General features: G+C 40.8%; 1 protein-coding gene across 3 annotated transcripts in view; it reads left to right on the top strand.

Moving 5' to 3' along the window:
• The first annotated feature begins 2,712 nt into the window (after nucleotides 1–2,712).
• Nucleotides 2,713–19,443, top strand: part of ENTREP2 (endosomal transmembrane epsin interactor 2) — a 145,524-nt gene continuing 128,793 nt past the window's right edge. For all 3 annotated transcript variants that reach the window (XM_074881015.1, XM_074881014.1, XM_074881013.1), the window contains exon 1: nucleotides 2,713–2,877. In XM_074881015.1, the coding sequence (XP_074737116.1) occupies nucleotides 2,752–2,877 (126 nt within the window). In that variant the 5' untranslated portion in view covers nucleotides 2,713–2,751. The remainder of the gene's footprint in view (nucleotides 2,878–19,443) is intronic.

Below are 19,443 nucleotides of genomic sequence, written 5' to 3'. Positions count from 1 at the left end.
TTCCTCTGTTACAGTAAAATATCTGAATGTTGTATGAAAAAAAGATGGGACTCAATCTTTTGATGCATTCCTGGTAAGGCATACTTCCCCACTTCTACCTCCCTAGGAAACAAACTATTTTATGTGAAGAAGAGTTCTTGAAAGAAAAGAGAAAGGACCTCAGGAACAAAGACTTAAGCCTGGTTTACATGTGCTGTTTGGGTCTTTTTTTGGTACAGATATCACAGTATTACTGGTATGTAGACTGCACATACCAATTCCTGTATAAAAAAAAATTACACAGTTATAGCCAGTTATGGTACTACAACCACATTAACCCTGCAGTAGTTTTACTACCAAAACTATACTGCTACATAGTGAGATGATGTTAGAATCACAGAATGGTTTGGGTTGGAAGGGAACTTAAAGCCCATCCAGTTCCACCCCTGTCAAAGAAAAGATTCAAAGCTTACTAAATAGAAAGCAAACGTCCAATAGTTTCCACAGCTTTTATTTCAGAAAGACTTTCCACATAGAGAATCATAGAATCATCACAGAATGGTTTGGGTTGAAGGGACCTTAAAGATCATCTAGTTCCAGCCCCCCTGCCATGGGCAGGGACACCTTCCACTAGCCCAGGTTGCCCAAAGCCCCGTCCAACCTGGCCTTGAACCCTTCCAGGGAGGGGGCAGCCACAGCTTCTCTGGGCAACCTGTGCCAGGGCCTCATCACCCTCACAGGGAAGAATTTCTTCCCTAGATCTAATCTCTTCCAGTTTAAAACTGTTACCCCCCCCATCCTGTCACTACATTCCCTGATAAAAGAGTCCCTCCCCACCTTTCCTGTAGCCCCTTTAAGGGAGGCTGCTCTAAGGTCTCCCCAGAGCCTTCTCTTCTCCAGGCTGAACAACCCCAACTCTTTCAGCCTGTCCTCACAGGGGAGGTGCTCCAGCCCCCTGATCATCTTCGTGGCCTCCTCTGGACCCACTCAAGCAGGTCCGTGTCCTTCTGATGTGGGGGGCCCCAGAGCTGGACCCAGCACTGCAGGGGGGTCTCATGAGAGCAGAGCAGAGGGGAGAATCCCCTCCCTGTACCTGCTGGCCACACTGCTCTGGATGCAGCCCAGGATACCATTGGCTTTCTGGGCTGCGAGCGCACATTGCTGGCTCACAGTCAGTTTTCCATCCACTGATACCCCCAAGTCCTTCTCTGCAGGGCTGCTCTCATCCACTCCTCACCCAGCCTGTATTTGTGCATGGGGTTGCCCCGACCCATGGGCAGGACCTTGCACTTGGCCTTGTTGAACTTCAGGAGGTTTGCACGGTCCCACCTCTCCAGGTCCCTCTGGATGGCACATCCCTTCCCTCCAGCGTGTGACCCCACCACACAGCTTGGTGTCATTGGTGAACTTGCTGAGGGTGCCTCGATCCCACTGTCCGTGTCGCCAACAAAGATGTTAAACTGCACCAGCCCCAATCCCGACCCCTGAGGATGCCACTCGTCACCGTTCTCCACTTGGACATCGAGCTGTTGACCACAACTCTGAGTGCAACCATCCAGCCAATTCCTTATCCACCGAGTAGTCCATCCGTCAAATCTGTGTCTCTCTAAGTTAGGGACATGTTCTTTTTTTGGGGGGTTCTGCTGGTGTGTTTTTGCATTAGTAGGCCTAGGTGTTTGCAGGCAATAGGTTATCACTGTAATTTCCCTTCTGCAGAAAACTGGCTTTTAAATGTGGTTGAGGTGTTGTGGGTAGCCCTGTGCTAGACATTGTTCTCATGAGCACCAGCAGGGCAGGGAACTTTTCATAAATAGAGGCTTGTTCTGGTGGCTTTTATATTTCTGGTAGTAAGGATGCTGCAGGCTGAGGCTTGGTTGTAGTTCGCTGCGAGGGGGGGGAACCGAAAAAAAAGGTTAAAATCAGCGTGAGTATTGTGCTTTTTTCATACAGCAGGAAACCCCTCTTCTCTTCTCCACCGCCGGACGCTAGCCTGGGGCGCCGGGGGTAGGGCTGGCAGGTGTCCCCGCTGCACAAAGCCCAGGGCCGAGAGGTTTTTGCGGCGGAGGCTGGGCGCTCCGCAGGCCGGCCCCGAGCCCGGCGGCCGCCGCCCCCCGCAGGCCGCGGCCCGGCGCTGTCCGGTGCTGGGGGCGCCCTGGGCGGGGCCGGGCCGGGCCCCGCCGCCGAGCGCTCGCCTCGCACACGCCGTTCTCCCCGCAGGGCCGCCGGCGGCCGCCGCCGATCCTCCTGCCGCTGCCTCCGCCCGCCATTGGCCGTAAACAACCCTTCCCCCTTCCCCTCCCTGCCTCTCCCCCTCCCCTCCTCCCGCCGCGGGAGAGACGGGAGCCGCGGCGGACCGGAGCGCGGGGCTCCGCTTCTCCCCGGGTGTGTGCCCCCGCGCTCCGCCGCCCCCCCCCCGGCAGCGGGGAGAGGAGGCGGCGGTGGCGGCTGCCCCTCTCCCGCCCTGCCGTGCCCCGCCGCGCCGTTCCCGCGGGTCGCCGCGGGCGGCAGCGCAGCTCCTCCTCCATGCGCCGCGGCTGCCCGCCGCCCCGCAGCGCCCGCGCCCGGCTGCCCCGCGGAGCGCGCCCTCTCCGCCGGGCGCGGGGGGGCGGGCGGAGGCGGTGCCGCCCGGCCGCGCCGTGAGGGGCCTGGCGGAGGATGCCGGCGGGCGGCGGCGGGGCGGCGCGGCCCCCCGGCGGGGCGCGCTCCCTCAGCCCCACGGCGCTGTCCCGCAGCCTGTCCCGCCTGCGCGAGCACCGCGCCCGCTCGCGGGCCATGCTGGCCCTGGGGGTCACGCAGATGGTGCTCGGCTGCCTCATCGTGGCCGTCAGCTTCGCTGCCCTGGCGCTCACCACCTCGGCCCGCGTCCGCCACTCCTGCCCCTTCTGGGCCGGCTTCTCGGTGAGTCGGGGGACGGGGGGCGCAGCCACGCGCACCCGTTAGCCGGGCCCGGCGGTCGCCGCGGGGTCCGCGCCTACAGGTGGGACGGGAGCGGCGGGAGGCGCGGGGACGGCGGGGTGGGAAATCCTCGGTCGGACGCGCCGTGCCCGCTGCGGCCGTGGCGCTTCCCCCGCCCCGGGCGGTCTCCGCGCCCGGCGGCGGGGTGACGGCGCTTCGTTGCCCCCGTCGGAAGGGCCGGCCGGCGGGGTTTGGCGCAGCGTCGCGGGGAAGTTGGAGGGCAGAGCAGCCCTCGGCGTCGCCGCGGCGTTGGCATCTGCTTCGCGGGCTGCTGTTGCCGTCCCCTGCTGGCGTTTGTATCGGCTCCGGCTCGGACGCTGTCCGAGAGCTCACCTTGAGGCGCGGCCGTTTTTCAAGGTCTCGGCGCGGGGTTGTGCTCGGATGGGAATTCAGCCCCAGGCTGCGTTGTGCTGAAGGTAGCGAGAGGAGTACGGCGGGAGCGGGTTGAAGGCGCGCAGGCAGCATGGCAGAGCTCTCCGCTGAGGGGAGGGCCGGAGAGGCCTGGGGCTCTGGGGCGCCCCGAAGTCCTGCCGCGGGAGCGGCCCTTGGTGCCGCGGCACCGGCTATCGGAGAGAAAAGCTCGTTTGTTCTGAACGCAGATGCCCAAATCTGGCTCTTCCTGACTCCTTTGTGACTCTCTTGTTGACTTTCCATTGTATCCTTCTAGCATAAGTTTAAAAAAAAGCCCAAAGTTGATACTCTTATTTACTCAGGTGGCCTCGCTCAGTGCTGATAATCCGTGTGTGGATGGGTACAATGCACACATGGGGGTGTTAGTATAATACTGGTTCATGGAAGCTTCTCTCAGGAGCAGTGAAATCGGACTTGAGAATTAGGAGAATTAGACGTTTCTGAGTAACAGACTCAGTGTTATTGGTGAAGATTTGCCCCATTTAATTTAATGCGTTATTGGTTTCAAGTATGTCTTTTCAGTCTGTTAAAGACCAGAGAGTTTTCAGCTTTAGAAGTGCTTGTTAGAAACAGAACTGTTAGATAAATTATTTAGGTTATTCCGTTCTGAGCATGTTGCAGATATGGTGTAAACTAAACAAAAAGCTATTTAATATGCTCTTACACAGCATGTTACTCCATTTATTTTTTTTTTGAGTCCTTCAGACCAGAAGAGTAGTTTTGGATTAATTATTTTCATATTTTTCTCGATTTAACCAGGACTTTTTGTAATCTGGAAAAGAAACATCAGTTTACACCAGTAGCCTTGGTATTGTAGTAATCATTCTTTTTCGTTTCAACCTCTGCAAGCTAATATGCAACTATTCATTGTGATGAGGTGTGAATTTTAAATTAAGAATCTGGTTGCTTACATATTAATGTGCTACTGAAACAACACAGCTTAGTCAGACTTGGTTTCTTATCTTGACAGACCAAGCAGGAATGTACACAACTGATCATGTATTCCAGTAAGCACAACTTTTTCAATAACACCTTTTTTCTCCAGCTCCTGTAATCTTTATGGAAGGAGACTTTTGGGGGTTATGAGTATGCTCTATGATATGCTGTTTTTCTGGTTGTGGATGCCTTCTAATTATTTTTCTCTGTGCAGTGTAACCTGTAGAAAAGTATGGTTTCCAGTTAGGTTTCATAAATGTTACTTGCTCCTCATAGAGAAGAAAGCTGTGATTCCAGCCTGTGGTGTGAGTTGGTAGAAGGCACAGGGAAAATATTGCAAGACTGTTAACTAGAAGGCCTTATTGTCCTGTGTTATCAGCATGAGGTGGGTATACATTGTTTCCTGAATTAAGAGCTTACTTTTTGAAAAAATAATTCTACCTTATAAATGATCTATCAGAGCATGAGAATGGCCATACTATTCTCCTAATCTCCTTATTTCTAAGTATCAAGAAATAAGAGTAGAGCAGTTTTAAAGTACAGTGAGCCCTAAAGATCTTTTTGAGGCTTTTAGTTGCTTACACAGCATTTTTTAAAAGCCTTTTGAGGTATTTAGAGAGTTCAACAAAAACTAGGTATATCATCACTCACAGCTGAAAAATATTTCTGTGGAAGAGTGAATGTTTTTAGCTTGCTTCTGGAAAATACAATTAAAGAAATAACTAAAGGTGAGTTAAGTGACATGAGAGAAAAATAATGGAAATATCCTTTCTCTCTTTGCTTGGTGCTAAAATCAGGCATAAATATTCACTCCCTTCAAACTACTTCCCACCGCTTTGGAAGAAAATAACTGAGTTGCTTGATGGTCAAGTAGCAATTCTAAACTTTTTTTAATTTTTTTGACTGTGATATGCTGTAGTTTTTACTCATTAGAAATGCACATCCTAATCTGGAGTAGTCTTGGCATTGGCACTTTTCAGCATCTTTTTGACACCAGCCGCCCTGTCAACATAAATGAAGGCTGCAAGAATTTGCTAAGAATGTTTTAAATGTTTTTGAAAAATAATTTCCCGATATTTGTAACATTCTAGTTGGTTGGAAAAAAAAAAAAAACTGGCTGCATATTACCCTCCTCACAGAAAATTCTCTAATCAAATGCAATGAAAGGTTCTGATTTCTCGCTTTCTTTTTGGAATCAAATCAACTGACTGTACCAGTGAGATCTTATTTAAAGAACAAGGCACCATAATTTCCATAAAACTTCGAAGAATTCAGAGCTTATTTAAGCATCATCCCATAAATTAAAGCATTTTGCTTTATCTTATCTTTTATAGCATCATATTAAGAAAAGAAAAGATATTTTCATATGTTTTGTATTAAGAGAGTTTAAGGTAATTAGTGGGAGTCAGCCTCACACTGAGCACAAGGGAATTTGGGGGTTAGATGGGCAGGTACTGATTGATTCTCTGCATAGGCAGAAATCATTGGCAAGATATTACAAGCTGTGTGGTGAAATGCTAGGCAGTTGGTTCCCATTGCAGCCTTTCATTTGGGAGAATGGCAATTTCACCTTCACATTCTCTCAGTTGGCTAAAAGTACACGCTTTTTCATATAAGATGTATGAACATAAGTGGCTCTAATCCTTTTAAGACAACTGAATATTAGCCTCATGTTGATCATGGAAGCATAGGTCTCAAAATGAGGCTATTCTGGTACATCAGCGAAACTTTTCCCAGAAGTATAAGCAGTGACAAGGTTCTTTGTCTTCCTCGTAGGTCCATAGTTGCTTGAATATAAGAAAATATTTCTTCACTCTTTGCCCTTTAGAATCTAGAACATGTACCAATTTGTAGTTTACAGGCTTTGTACATGCTCAGGTTGATTGTAACACTTCAGCTAAGTGTGTTAATGTTTATGGTTACTGTATCAGTGTTAGAACACTAGCAAACCACAGGCCTGATAGAGGTGTGTTAGCATGACTGCAAAAGCAAATCTTGCTCTCTGCTGTAATTTCTTGAAATTATTTAGAAGTTGGCAATATCTTATGTCTGTACCCCACTCTTCCTGCCCCGCCTTGATCCCAGAATTCTGAGAACATTACCAGCCTCAGAGACTAGAGTTCTTTCTAGTACAGGAAAGCAGTAATGAAATTTTAAGTTAAATCTAAGATTACCTGGGTTTCTAAAATCATACCATGGCAGTAGAAATCATAAAAGAACATAGAGCAAAGTACAAGCTATCTCTTCTTTTATATATAGTTATTTGACAGCAGTTGTATTCTTGTGTAGAAGTATGTTGCTGGAAGATCTTGTGCTGCCTGTCTTTTCTCTTAAGTTTCTTCTCAATTCTGCCTCTCTTCATCCATATCCCATATTCAAAATGAGTAAAGTCCTCTGGTTCAAAAGCAGCTTTCGTATAGTACGTGTTCAAGTTTTGTGACGTACATTTTTTTTTTTGTGTGTGTGTGTTCTTTGAAAAGGGAAACAGATATATAGGGAGATTGTCAAGGTGAACTCAGACCCAACTGCTCTTTCATGGAAAATGTGAAATACATTATGTACTTGTCTACATTATTAAGTGGGAAAGCTGGGTGTAGAGCCTTTTCTGTATTCTTCAATGGCATTGTACAAAATAGGTTTAAATCCCTCAGATGATGCATAGAGGAGTTAACTTTCAAAAGCTTCTACTAGTCTGTGACCCTGACTGTTCCTCACATGCAGCAGGTTGTTTTAGCATGTTTTTATGCAGAATCATTGTGGAAGCGAAGGGGAGATAACAAGTAAGATGTTAGCAGTTGTGAGTGTTTATCTCTTCTTCTCTGTTTCAGGTACAGATTTTCTCCTTCCTCCTTTCCCCTTTTTCTTTCCCTTCTAGGGTTTTCCATTATTGCTGGTGGATAGTCAGGTGAAATAAAGGAGGTACTAGAGTGGTGGTCTTTGTGGCTTGGAGGAATGAGTGTTAGTTTGCATGAAAAGCCTGCTGCCAACAGAGAGTCTGTTGTGAAAGTAGAGCTAACCTGTTCAAGAGAAAGTAAACTTACCACTAGCATTGAGTGGCATATACTGTATATACTGCACTTGTAAAATCTGCTAACACATATCATTTATTTGTCTCAGAGCTGATCATCTCATATCTAGGACTTAAATGGTAGCTTTCTTGTCCACCTGCTGTAGGTGTAAACAAAACTCTAGCATGGAGATCAAGTAGTTTTGATCAAAATGTCCATTGCAATTCTGAGTGTGCCACACGCTTCTCTATGAGGGTATATAGTATGGGTTGCTTCTTTTGAGTACCTCTAGTTATCACACACAACTTGAGTGTTTAATGTGCAACTTTCTTAGCCGAAACTCATTTTTTTTCTAGAATTTGCATAAATTGTCAGAAACATTCTTGAACATCTGTTGTAACCACAGAAGGGTCATTAGCTGTCTGGGTAAGGTTATCTGACCAGATCCCTTATCTGTAAATGATTGTTCTAATGGTAGATTTTAAATCTGTGGACTCCACGACCAAGATGATTAGTTTATCATAGACAATTTGTTATTCTGTGAAGTTTGCTACTAGTTCAGACAATGTTCTGTATCTGTAAATATTCAAATTCTTTCAGGCTTCTTTTGGAAGTAGCTGGTATTGCTGTTTTGGGAATTGAGTAAGTAAATTTCTGCACTGAAAAAGTTTTCCTTTTCAGGAGACTTATCAGACCTCTGACACAGATTATCAGAGTTGGATTCAGGGAGCAAATGGAATTCATTTCCCTATGTGGCTGTTGAAGATCTTGTGTCATTCCTGAAAGATGATACATCCCACACACTAGAACAGTAATCTTAATGTTCCTTGCTTCAGATTGATGAAATTTAGAAGACCAGGAAGTGGATCACTTCAGAAATCCTACAAGCAATGTGTTAACCTGTCTTTTGCCTATTCACAGTCTCTTTTCTGATAAGTGGCTACTGGATCTGGCTGCTGGCTAACAATTCATGGTAGGTTTTAGCCAGTGTGATAGTCACAAAATATGAGCAACTAGATTGGATGACAAATTTGAAAAAGTAGTACTGTATTGTTTGACTGATCACTATTAACTCCTCACTCGAGAAATGCAATATGGAGTAACAGTTTTAGTTACCTGTAGTGGAACCTCCAGCTATATATACTTGTAAAAGAATTATGCTGTGGTTCTTTGAGACTTTGTCTGTTACTGTCTACTGCTGCATCCTTTAGTTAGCCCACCATCCTGTTTTTATCTGACTACTACATGGGTTGGATTTACTAACACCTTAGGCATCCTTTTCCTTTCCTTTGTGGGTTTGTCAGGGCTTTGAAATGTGAGCAAGCTGGGGAGGGAAGTCAATTATCTGGAGCTTTGTGTCTCAGGAAGCCTGCTAGGCATGTATGTTGCTGGTACACAGTATTAGTAAAAAATTATAAACGTCACCTGCATGGGCTTGCCTCTTGCCTTCATAAAATTCACAAATATTGCAACATGTCTAGATAACTGATCATTATTAATTTTGTTAGCATTCTTGATTTTGTACATCATGACCATATTGTGTGACAGACAAAAAAAAAAAGTAGAACAAGGCTGTTATAACCTGATATTAAGTGCCAGTTAAAACCTGTGGTGGTGGTGTACAGAAAGAGATCATATGCTTCATATAATCATAAGGAGTAAGAAGCCTTGGCTACGTTCTCTGTACTTTCTGGAGTCTGTGGTAAGGCAGTGTTTTGGAACAGTGGATTCATGGGTGAAAATGTTGTTTCCATATCCAGATGGAACGATAGCAAATTAGACAGCTGGAAAGAGGAACAATTGGAAAGTGTTACTGTCTTATTCTTTGAACTATACATGGTAAAATAGCTATTTGTAACTTCCTGAGGATTTTGGGACAAGTGTAACCTCGAGATTTCTTGTCTTCAGTGCACTGGAAAATAGCAGTCTCATGGAGCCAGCGTTATTTGTTTCATGAGGCAAATCAACTTCTATTGCTTCTGAGTATATTCTATTGCCTAAGCCTTATGGGGTTGAGGAGCACTTGATCATGCAAATTAATTTAACGACTTCCTGTGTTACAGGAAGGAATAGTTAAAGAAAGCAAAGATGCCCCATTATGATACGGGGCAAGGGACATGTCCCATCTGTAGGGAGGAAATAGCATCAATTTTCTTTCTTTATCCTGTATTATTATAAATTACCTGTGTTCTGAAACCTTTATTTTTCTGTAGGCAGCCAAACTGCAGAATAAAAATATTACATTTTAAGTAAGTCTCTTACCATTGTCAGGTTAAGATACTGTTTTTTAATTTTTTTTTAATTTGTAGTAGAAAGATGGGTGTATGTGTCAGTCTCTTTAGGAAAGAAATATTTTTCTTGAATTCTGGTTATCCTTTCCAGACATTCTTTTATGCTGGAAATGTATGATCATTTGGTGTAGAGACAGTAAATACTGCCCTGGAACTACAACTAGTTGTGTGAAACAGTTAGTCTACTGAGAAATTTAGGAATAGATAAGTAGCTTGGTTGAAATGGGAATTTCCAAGGTCAATAATCCAGTCATTAGCAGCTGCTGAACTTATTATACCTCCATTTTAGTTGTATGTTGCAACTTATTGAAGGAATGAGTTGTGAATTACCATGCTTAATTGGTTGTTCTTTCACAATTCATGTTTCTGTTCACTCCTGTGCCTTCTGGAATCAAAGGGCAGAAGAGGTAATGGGACTCTGTAAGGTGTGAACTGCCTGAAAATACATAATTTACAGGAGTATAACTATTTCAGTGGTGTATTTAAAGAAAGATACTCTTCTAGAAGCAGAATATGGTGTGGTCATTACCTCTTCTCTGTGGGAGTAACCACACTGCTTTAAAGGAATACTATGCACATGTGACAAAACTGGGGAATTTATAATTGAGCCGTATTTATGCATTTAGAACATCATAACTTATGTGCAGGCAGTATTTTAAGATCAAAATGCCCCAAAGCTAAGCCTTCCCTATTTGGCAAAATCACAGAATCACACACTCTGTCGCATAACCACAGACTACAATCTGGATTTCTAAGAACAGTATGTTCATAATTTCTTTAAAAGTACTTGCTCATGCTGTTTGAAATTCCTCTCTCCAATATAATTTATCATTATAATTTTTGGTAGTCTGTGGATGCATCTTTATCAGTGTTTTAGTTCTGATCATGTATGTGCTCCCACTCACTGTTCATTCACGCTGTGGAGCATTCTCAGACCACACAAACTTGATTCACGGAGGATAAAATAAAACCAAAAGATGTGCTTTAAGAGCATAGAAAATGCAATTTGACTGCCAGTAGGTATTAAATCTCAGGACCAGACTAGAGCTTGTCTGAAGTGGCCACCCATCCAATATGTGTGTAGTGTGGATGCTGTCTTCTTAAGAATCAATTCTTTTGCAAACAGATTTGCTCCTGTTCCATTTACTCTTTGCTAATTCAGGTAGAACTTGTAAGGCCAATCTGAAAACTCCTGTATTGTGCAGTGGATGTGAACTCCCTACAAATTACTAGTAATCTTTTCTACTAGGCAGAATTTTACTCCATACTGGTTTACATCTACATAAGTAATTTGATGCAGGTCTGCAGAGTGAAATAGCCAGCTCTGAGGGCCAGATGCCAGTGCTCTGTGTGTGTCACTTTTGAGTATCTTGAGTACTTTTGAGCTAAATTGCAGTAAATGAGAAATACTTCTCTGAATTACTGCTGCATCACTTAAAATGAGACATTGATTTCAGATAGATTGTGATTTAAAAAAAAAAAAAAGGAATAATTATTCTAACAAGTGTAGACTTGCTTATTCTTGTTATAGTATCCAGATAAAAAAGACAAAATGTAAGCACTTTGAAGAATATGTATTTTTTGCTTGGAGGAGGCAAACTGAATGTAACTTGCATTTCTGCTCATTACAACAGCTTGATTTAAACATGGATAGTTGAAACAGCATTACAAGTTTAAACCTTTGTGTCTAACTTATGAAGTAAGAGTTGCGAGCTTCAGAAGGTTGCTTTCAGTTTTAAATACGAACTCTCTTTCTTTCTAGATGCCATCATCACGAGTAATTTATGTTCTACAGAACAATCAAATGGTGTCTTCATTGATAACTATATAGTTTTGTTATTCCTGTCACCTATAAAAAGTCCATCTCAGCAGAATTATTTTCTATGAGGGATATAATTTACTTATGAGATTGTTTTTGCTACTGTTTGTAGCAGAACAGAGCATGGCTTAATCTGAAGATTTTAAATAAACCTTCAGTGCCAGGCAAGATAAAAACATGTGTTTTAAAGCTGAACATGCTTAATCCAGAGGCACTGAGAGATAATAAACATGTAGCTTTATAATGTCATTTTTACATTCACTCTTCAAAGAAACTTATTTTCATCTAGGTGAAAACTGTGAATGCAGCTATTTTTAAGATTTGTGGTAGATTTGTGGCCTGCTGCACAAAGTAAGGCTATTCTTTAATTTAAAAAAAAAAAAAAAGGTATTATTTCAACATTCATAGTAAAGAGCCAGTGGACAATGTCATTTATCAATAATAAACACAAGTAATTATCTCACTGTTATGTATTCTAGTGATTGTGGTTCTAGCAGAACAGTTAAACTGAATGGTATTCTTTTGTTATAGCAGTGAAAGCATTTGTTGATCAATGGTACTAAGCTAGGAGGTTTTCAATTTCTGACTCTGTAAACAATCATCAAGAACTTTCTAAGCCACACTCCTTAAAATAGTGCTGTGAACGTGTGGCTAGCATACTGGCTGCTATGTTGTTCTGGAAATAATATTGAGAGAAAGGGGTTTTGTCATATATCGAAAGTAGTGATGGTTCAAATTTTATCGTTCCAGAGGCTAAATCCAAAACTGTTTGAAAATTTGTGAAAGAATGAAATGCTGCAGCATTTCCATACAACTAGGAGTGTAGTATTCATGGGTCATGAGGGGTGAAGGAGGTAAAGGCTCAAGGTCCCGTGTTTATGTTGCTCTGAAGGGAACTCAATCTGTTTTACATGTCCCAGGTGATCTGGACTACCAAGCTACTGTCTTGACTCTTTAAATTCTTCCTCTTAAATAGAAATTTTCCTGAGGGGGGGAAAGATCACTTAGCATTCTTGTGGGAAGTTTCAGTTTTGATGTTCATGATTTTAAAGTAAAAAATATATTTGGAAAACTCCTAATGAAAGTATGGGATCTCCAGATGAAGAGTAGTTGAGTCTCCTCTTGCTTTCTTATACAGACATGTTGACAGCTGAGAAGTACATGTTTTGTTTCTGAAAGGTTATTGTATCTATTGCAAATAGTAATAGTTAGGAAAGTGTATTGACCAGCCTATCTCTTGGACCAAATGGATGCCCTCGTACTCCTTTCTGCCTTTACAGTTGCTTTCTGAAAGAGCAGTGTTAATTCAAGACATGTTAGATTTGAATTTTTTGTTTTGCAGTAGTTTTAAATGGAATAGAATTTAATGTGAAATAAATTTTCATTACATGTAAAGAGCAAAAGGGGGCATCAAAGAAGAATATTTCTGAGTTTTAGTTGCAAATATTTGGCTATAAAGGATACTTGAAAAAAGTTGACTTAGGGAATTGAAGTTTATTTAAATACATCTGAATGGTATAAATAATCTTCATGCTTAAAATAACACTAAAACCAGAACAAAGCAAGCCTCAAGACACAATTGAGGGGGAAAAAAAGAAAGAAAGAAAGAAAAAATAGATGTAAAATAACAAGCTCATGTCCTTGAGTCCACATTATCACTGTGTCTGTACATGTAGGAATTTCTTACGGCTGGATCACACAATGTCTCTGACGCATCTCTGACACTTCTACCACAGAGCCTGCTGCATGGTACAGAGAGAGAATAGTGGAGACAAGACTGAAAGAGAGGACAGATGGGATGGCAGGTGCACTTTCTTTCCCTGATAACATTGTACAGATTGGGCAAAATGTTAACAACTTTTCCATATTGCTTTTTATGCATGAAGGTAGGAATTGTAGCAGCAATGGTTGTCCTTTCAGAAAGACATTAGTAATGTTGCTATGGTAGGTGGGAGGCAGATTTAATATATAGGCTTAAGTCCTTCATATAGCCAATTCTTCATGCTTGTTCTGGTAGAAGAGAAGATATTAGCCTTTTTAAAAGAGTTCTTGAAAGACATACTTCTTTCCTATTTATACCTGTGTAACAAGGATTATTCTAGGCCTAAAGAATTTAGGAAGTAATTAAAGAATTTCTTCCTTTCCTCCTCTTAAAAATTTCCCTTCCTTCCTCATGAAATCAGGTCATAGATTTGAAATAAAGCTTCACCATCAGACTGTACTTTGAGATCATGTGAAATATCATTACAGTATGCAATAACTAGCAAAAATACTAAAGCATCAGTATCTGCTTCTGAAGTTCATGCTTATTCAGTATATATTTTTTTAGCTAAGTAGTATAAATAGTCAATGCAGCTTTTCCTTTGAGGTTTTAAAAAACTCGCACTGTGATTTGACAGACTAATTTCTGTTGATACATAATATTTGCCCTTTGAGTGGAAAGGAACCTTTACTATAAAAGCAATAATGACAGTACAAACGATAAAGGGTTACACTGATAATAAGTATAACCAATATCAGAATGGCATTTTGCTGTCCACCAGAGTCCATGTGCTCATCTTCCTTAACATAGACCATGTGCTCATCTTTCTTAACATAGACCATGTGCTCATCTTCCTTAACCTAACTGACTGTGAATCGAATGTCTGAAAGCCTGAATGTCAAACCAGCTGTTAGGAAAAGTTATCCCCAGTGACAGTACCTGTCAGTTCTAGATGAGGATTGTCTGAAGTGTTCAATCATATCCTTCATTGGTTTGTGAATCTAAAGTAATTGGTAGGAAGGTAGAAGGAAGCAAAATAATTTTCTATTTCTGACATTGAACCTTCCTCTGAAGCAGTACACTTTTTGCTTGTGGAACTATAATTCATCACTAGACAAACTGTAGATGTCCTTCCAATTGACAGTTCCTTCTTGGGTCCTGACAGTTTAAAAGCTTTCCTTACAGTATGCATTGTTTGGGGTTAACTTGAGGTTTTGTTTGGATCAGCTGTTTTGGTTCCAAAATGACACAAGTAATTATCTCGCCTTATCTGGTTAATTAACCTATTTTGAAAAACCGAGAAGATAAGAAGTAATGGACAAAAGAGGAGTCAGTTTGAATCACAGTTACTTTTCAATCCTTAATGTTTCTGGAATGAACAATTATTTTTGGAGGGTGGTTATTTTTTGCTACTCTGAAAATTGCTCCCCTTCATCCATGTCTGTTGTGATTTATATAACATCAATGAAACAATATAGGTCTATGAAGAATGAGTTTTTCCCCATATAAAAAAGTCTACATGTGCTTAATTCTAGAGCTCCTGGAAGATAAGAATTAGATTTTTTTTTTTAATAATTAGATACATTTAGGAACTGCACGAGAGTCCCCAAACAACGTATTTCCTTGTATCTACTGCAATTGACTTAACCAGGAAAAAGAATCTGATGCCAAATTGAATGCTCTAGTAAAACGTAGTAATGGGCTATAGCCCAAATTCTTGAAAACTAGCTCATTTAGAGCAATATTTTAAGCAATGTTTCCCTAATTCAGAAAGGTCTAGAAATGCTTCTGGTATCTTGCTTCAGCGTGTTTAACCATATAACATCAAAGATGTTAAACCAAGGAATTTTTACCTCCTTTACTTGCAGTATAAATGGCCCAGGATCAAGTATTTCAGACAGATAATTTAGGTCAGTGATTCTCAACCTGTGGTCTGCGGACCCCTGGGGGGCTGCGATGTCATCACAGGGGGGCCATGAAGGCTTAATGCAGGGGTGGGGAACATCCAGCCCGGGAACATCCAGCCCAGAAACTTTTGGTCTGACCTGCATCAAGCACTGCGCCTCCTTTTCCCACAGCCCCCTCCCCTCAATGCTCCTCTCATACTCAAGCCCCCCCTGCCATGCCTGCCCTGACGTGCTAGTATATTCAGTGCTAGTATGGTTGGTGGGACCTACTTTAACTAGGCGTTTTTTTGTCTTAAAGACATCTTCTTAACCCAACAGCCCTCTTTAGGGCCACATTGGGGCTGAAGTCTGTTCCTCCAAGTGGTGGCCCTGGAACTGTAAACAAAAATATATGGTGACTGAACACAGACAAGCAAGGGGGGAGGTGAGAAGAATTTTAAAAACTTTTCATCAAATTTTAATGTAAAAATTGGCATCAAATTTGGAATTAGCACATTAAAATACCATAAAATGCGCCATTTGAGCAAGAAGAATGTTGATGTTATTATTTTAAATTCATATGGAATCATTGCAATAAAGATATTATAATAGGAGTATGTGCATTAACAGATTAATTTATTTCCCCTTCTCTCCAAATTTGAAGACCCTTCATGAGAAAATAGAAATAAATATTTGATGCAGTCTAGTGCTTTAAATCTTGAATTAAGTCTTGGTGGTCCGTGGCCACAAAAGGTATTTAAAGGTGGTCCATGGTTAAGGAAAGGTTGAGAACCCCTAATTTAGGCCATTATTATTGTAATTCTTCTGTAGAGTTTAAGAAGGTAGACAGAAACAATGTTAGGAATATATATTTGCAAAAAGATTTCAGGTAAAACATTGTAGAATACACACTTTAACTGTGACCTGTTTCAATCATTTGGCCAGTAAGTTAAATCTTTAAGCAAGGAGTCATCTGATGAAAGCAGGGAAAAATACAAGCAACATCTCATTAGTCACCAGCTGTTGCAAATGTGAGTCTTCTAGTCTTACCTGCTGGAAAGCAGATGTTTAATCATATACCTGTTTTCCTTATTATTTAAGAGCAACCAGAGATAGGTTCTGTGTTTTAGAATTATATTAAGTCCTACCTTATAGGCAGTCCTACAGGATGAAACAAAGCAGATGGATGTGAAGTTCTGATTAACAGCATAGACCATAGAAAATGCTAAAGGTGAATAGGATGTAAAAAGCTTATACTTAAAAATAATGGGATGCTTTGTGAAGTGTTCTGTTTTCTGAAAGCAGAAAATTCAACAGTCTGTGTAATTATGTTTGTTAGATGCCCACAAGGAGCCTGCAGATTAACAATAATGCACAATAATTATATTAATCAGTAGTCTCTTGCGGAAATGAGAGGTTTGATGGTATAAATACATATAATGGTACTTTGGATAAAGTAAAAAATACTTTTTGAGGAGATCAGCCTGAAGAAGATGAAAAATTATTTTATAATTCTACAAACATGGATTTGCTAAAAAAGGATTGCATTATTTTTCAGTTAAATTACTAAGAAATAGGCTGAAAAAGAAAAGGTAGGCTTGTATACTAGAAAAGGTGGTGTCTGTAGCATGAAAAAAGAAACCCCTGTAGCTATTTCAGAACATAAGGTTATAGTTGGATGAAGATTGGTTTACTGGATTTCTCAGAAGCAGGCACTAACTTTTTGATAACTTCAGTGTAATGCAATAAAATATATTTTTAGTATAAGAATTGGTGTATTTGGTATCTGTTAAAGAATGCTTTTATCACTTAACTGGGAGAAATGTTTGCTCCCCCAACTGCCATTTGAAATGCCTGAGGAGTGGGAAGATGAGGATAAGCAAATAGTGTGTTCTCAGACAGGATTCACACCTCCTCAATCCCAAAAGTACTTTCTTAAGAAATGTGCTATCTGTTCCTTCTGTATTCCAACATCTGACAAGTGATGATCTGTTATTTTAGTAAGCTATAAATATGCCATACCATTGGATAACAAGGTTGTACAAACGTGCTGAGAGAACTGTAATAATCATAACAGTGATGAGTTCTTGCTCTTCTTTCCCTGAGAAATTAAAACTTTTTCTAGCTTAACCTGCTTATATCTTTTAAAAATAACTATAACATGTTGCAGAGACAGTGAATTTAGTTGTTTCACTGACCCAGTGATCTGTATGTAGCAAGGCTTTAGGGAATGTATTAACAGATAATGCAAGGAATATTATCATTGAAATCTAGGATTATAATAGTAGCATTAGTAGATGTATAGCTTCATGGTTTATAATCCTGTGGAACTGCAGATATTTAGAAGCAACCCTCTTAAATTTAAAAATAATTTCTGCAAAGTTCTTTACTGGTTTTTTTGTTGGGTTTTTTTTGTTGTTTTTCTTTCCTAAAAAGAATGGGGTTTTTTTATTTTCTTCTTTTTTTTTGGTTGGGTGTTTTTTTATATGTAGTGGGGATTTCTAGAACGTGATGTTGGAACAAACTAGAACAAGGTAAGCTGATGGCTGATCTTTCAAGAGTGGACTGCTCATCATATTTTGTTTTCTACAAATTGGAGGTTAGTTATTCAGGAAGAAACTTTGTGAGAGCCGGAAAATGCTTTTTTTTGACGAGGTAAGAATATCATGGTTTTGACAGTAACTTTTCTGTCCATGAAAGTAACGGTCTCCAATTCCCTGGTCTCCTGGTTGAGAAACCAGGAGCTGTGCATTGATGCTTTTGTCAGATTGCCTAGGCTCCTAGCTCACAGTAGCCTTCTGTATGTTTGAAGGCAGCTACCAAGTGTCCCTTCTATCAATAAATTAAACACCTGCAGTCTTTCCATCATGTTCTGTAGACCTATGATCTTTTCCATTGCTCTTTTTTTTCATCATTTAGCTCCTTCATTGAAATTATTGATCAGAGACTGCAGAATCCTATGTGATAATTCTTGACTGTTTGATTGTAAAAAATGGTTAAATACTTTACATGAATAGGTTTTCAACTGGTGGTGCATTCACCATAGGGGAAAAAAATCCAAACCTAGAAAGCATTAAACTTGTAATTGATCTTAATAATGGTCCTAGTTTAATTATATGAGGAAGGCAAAAAACATCATAGTTATAAAGTTTGCCCTTAAAGCATATGATGAAAAGAAGGGTAGGGTTCTTTAGAGGTCACAGTTGTCATCTACCAATAGAATTATCTTCTTCTGCACCAACAGAGATAAAAGGCTGACTTTCAAATGACACAGCTTTGCTAAGGGCATAAAAATAACGTCCTAAATAAAAAGGAAGTCAATCCAGAGAAGAAGCACTATTGAGATGATGTTTGTGATTAGCAAGATATTTGGCAGTCTTCTCCAAGTTTTAAATACACTGCCTTTGTTAAATAGTATAATGGCGGTATCAGGGCTAGCTAGGTTACTTTATAAAGAGTAAGTGCAGGTTTGGATTTGGAAGCTGCAAATCATAAGTGTGATCGGTGATGAAAGAATTAGGAAAAGACTGCTAGTATAATCTCATAGAAACTGCGAGAAACTCAAAAGAAATTTTTTGAACAGTGATCACATACTAAATAACATTTTTTTCATAGGCTCTAATCTAACTGCCCAAGAAATTATCATATTTGCTGATAGGTTTTTTTCCATTTGCTAGCCTCCATTGGCCCACAGAAGCAGAATCCTCTTCTGATTTTTATCAAGGCATTTATTTATTTGATAGAAATCAAAATAAAAAAAAAATGGAGGTAGATAACAATAAAAAACTTATTGATATTATAGTTACATTATAGCAAAAACAAACCAAAGTAATTTAACAGGGCAAGTAAAGCTAATTGGTTTTATCTGTATACTGTTTGATCATAGACACAAGCTATATTGCACTCCATAGACTCAGATGGTAAGATTAGACTTTTACGGGTATAAAAATGCATTTTGAGTGCTTCCCCCCCTCCGCCCATTTTGTTTGTTGTTTTGTTTTTTTTTTTTTCAGACCACTGGCCTGCATGAATTAAATACCTGATGGTGTATAACTGTCTGGGCAGCAGCAGTAGCTTAGCAACACCAGCTAGTGCTGATGCCAAAGAACAGTGTTGGCTTTCATCATTTTAAAATGCCAGCTGGTCCTTTAATAGTTTTTCTATATTTAGAGATTAATTGATAATTGTTTCTTAACTTGTAGATCTAGGTTGGATTTCACCATCAGATTGTTTGATAAAGAATTTTGGAAGCTCAGAAGTCTTTAACTGTAAGGCAATGATACAAGATTTAGGAAGGGCATGGTAATAACTATAAATTCCAAAGTGAATACTGGTGACGCTTGGAGATGAAGAGTACAAAGAAACCTTCCTTGCTTTCTATTCACTATAAGTGCAC

This window comes from Strix uralensis, chromosome 11 (genome assembly GCF_047716275.1).
Source record: "Strix uralensis isolate ZFMK-TIS-50842 chromosome 11, bStrUra1, whole genome shotgun sequence".
Classification (NCBI taxonomy): domain Eukaryota; kingdom Metazoa; phylum Chordata; class Aves; order Strigiformes; family Strigidae; genus Strix; species Strix uralensis.
This window is presented reverse-complemented; position numbering and strand designations above follow the sequence as displayed.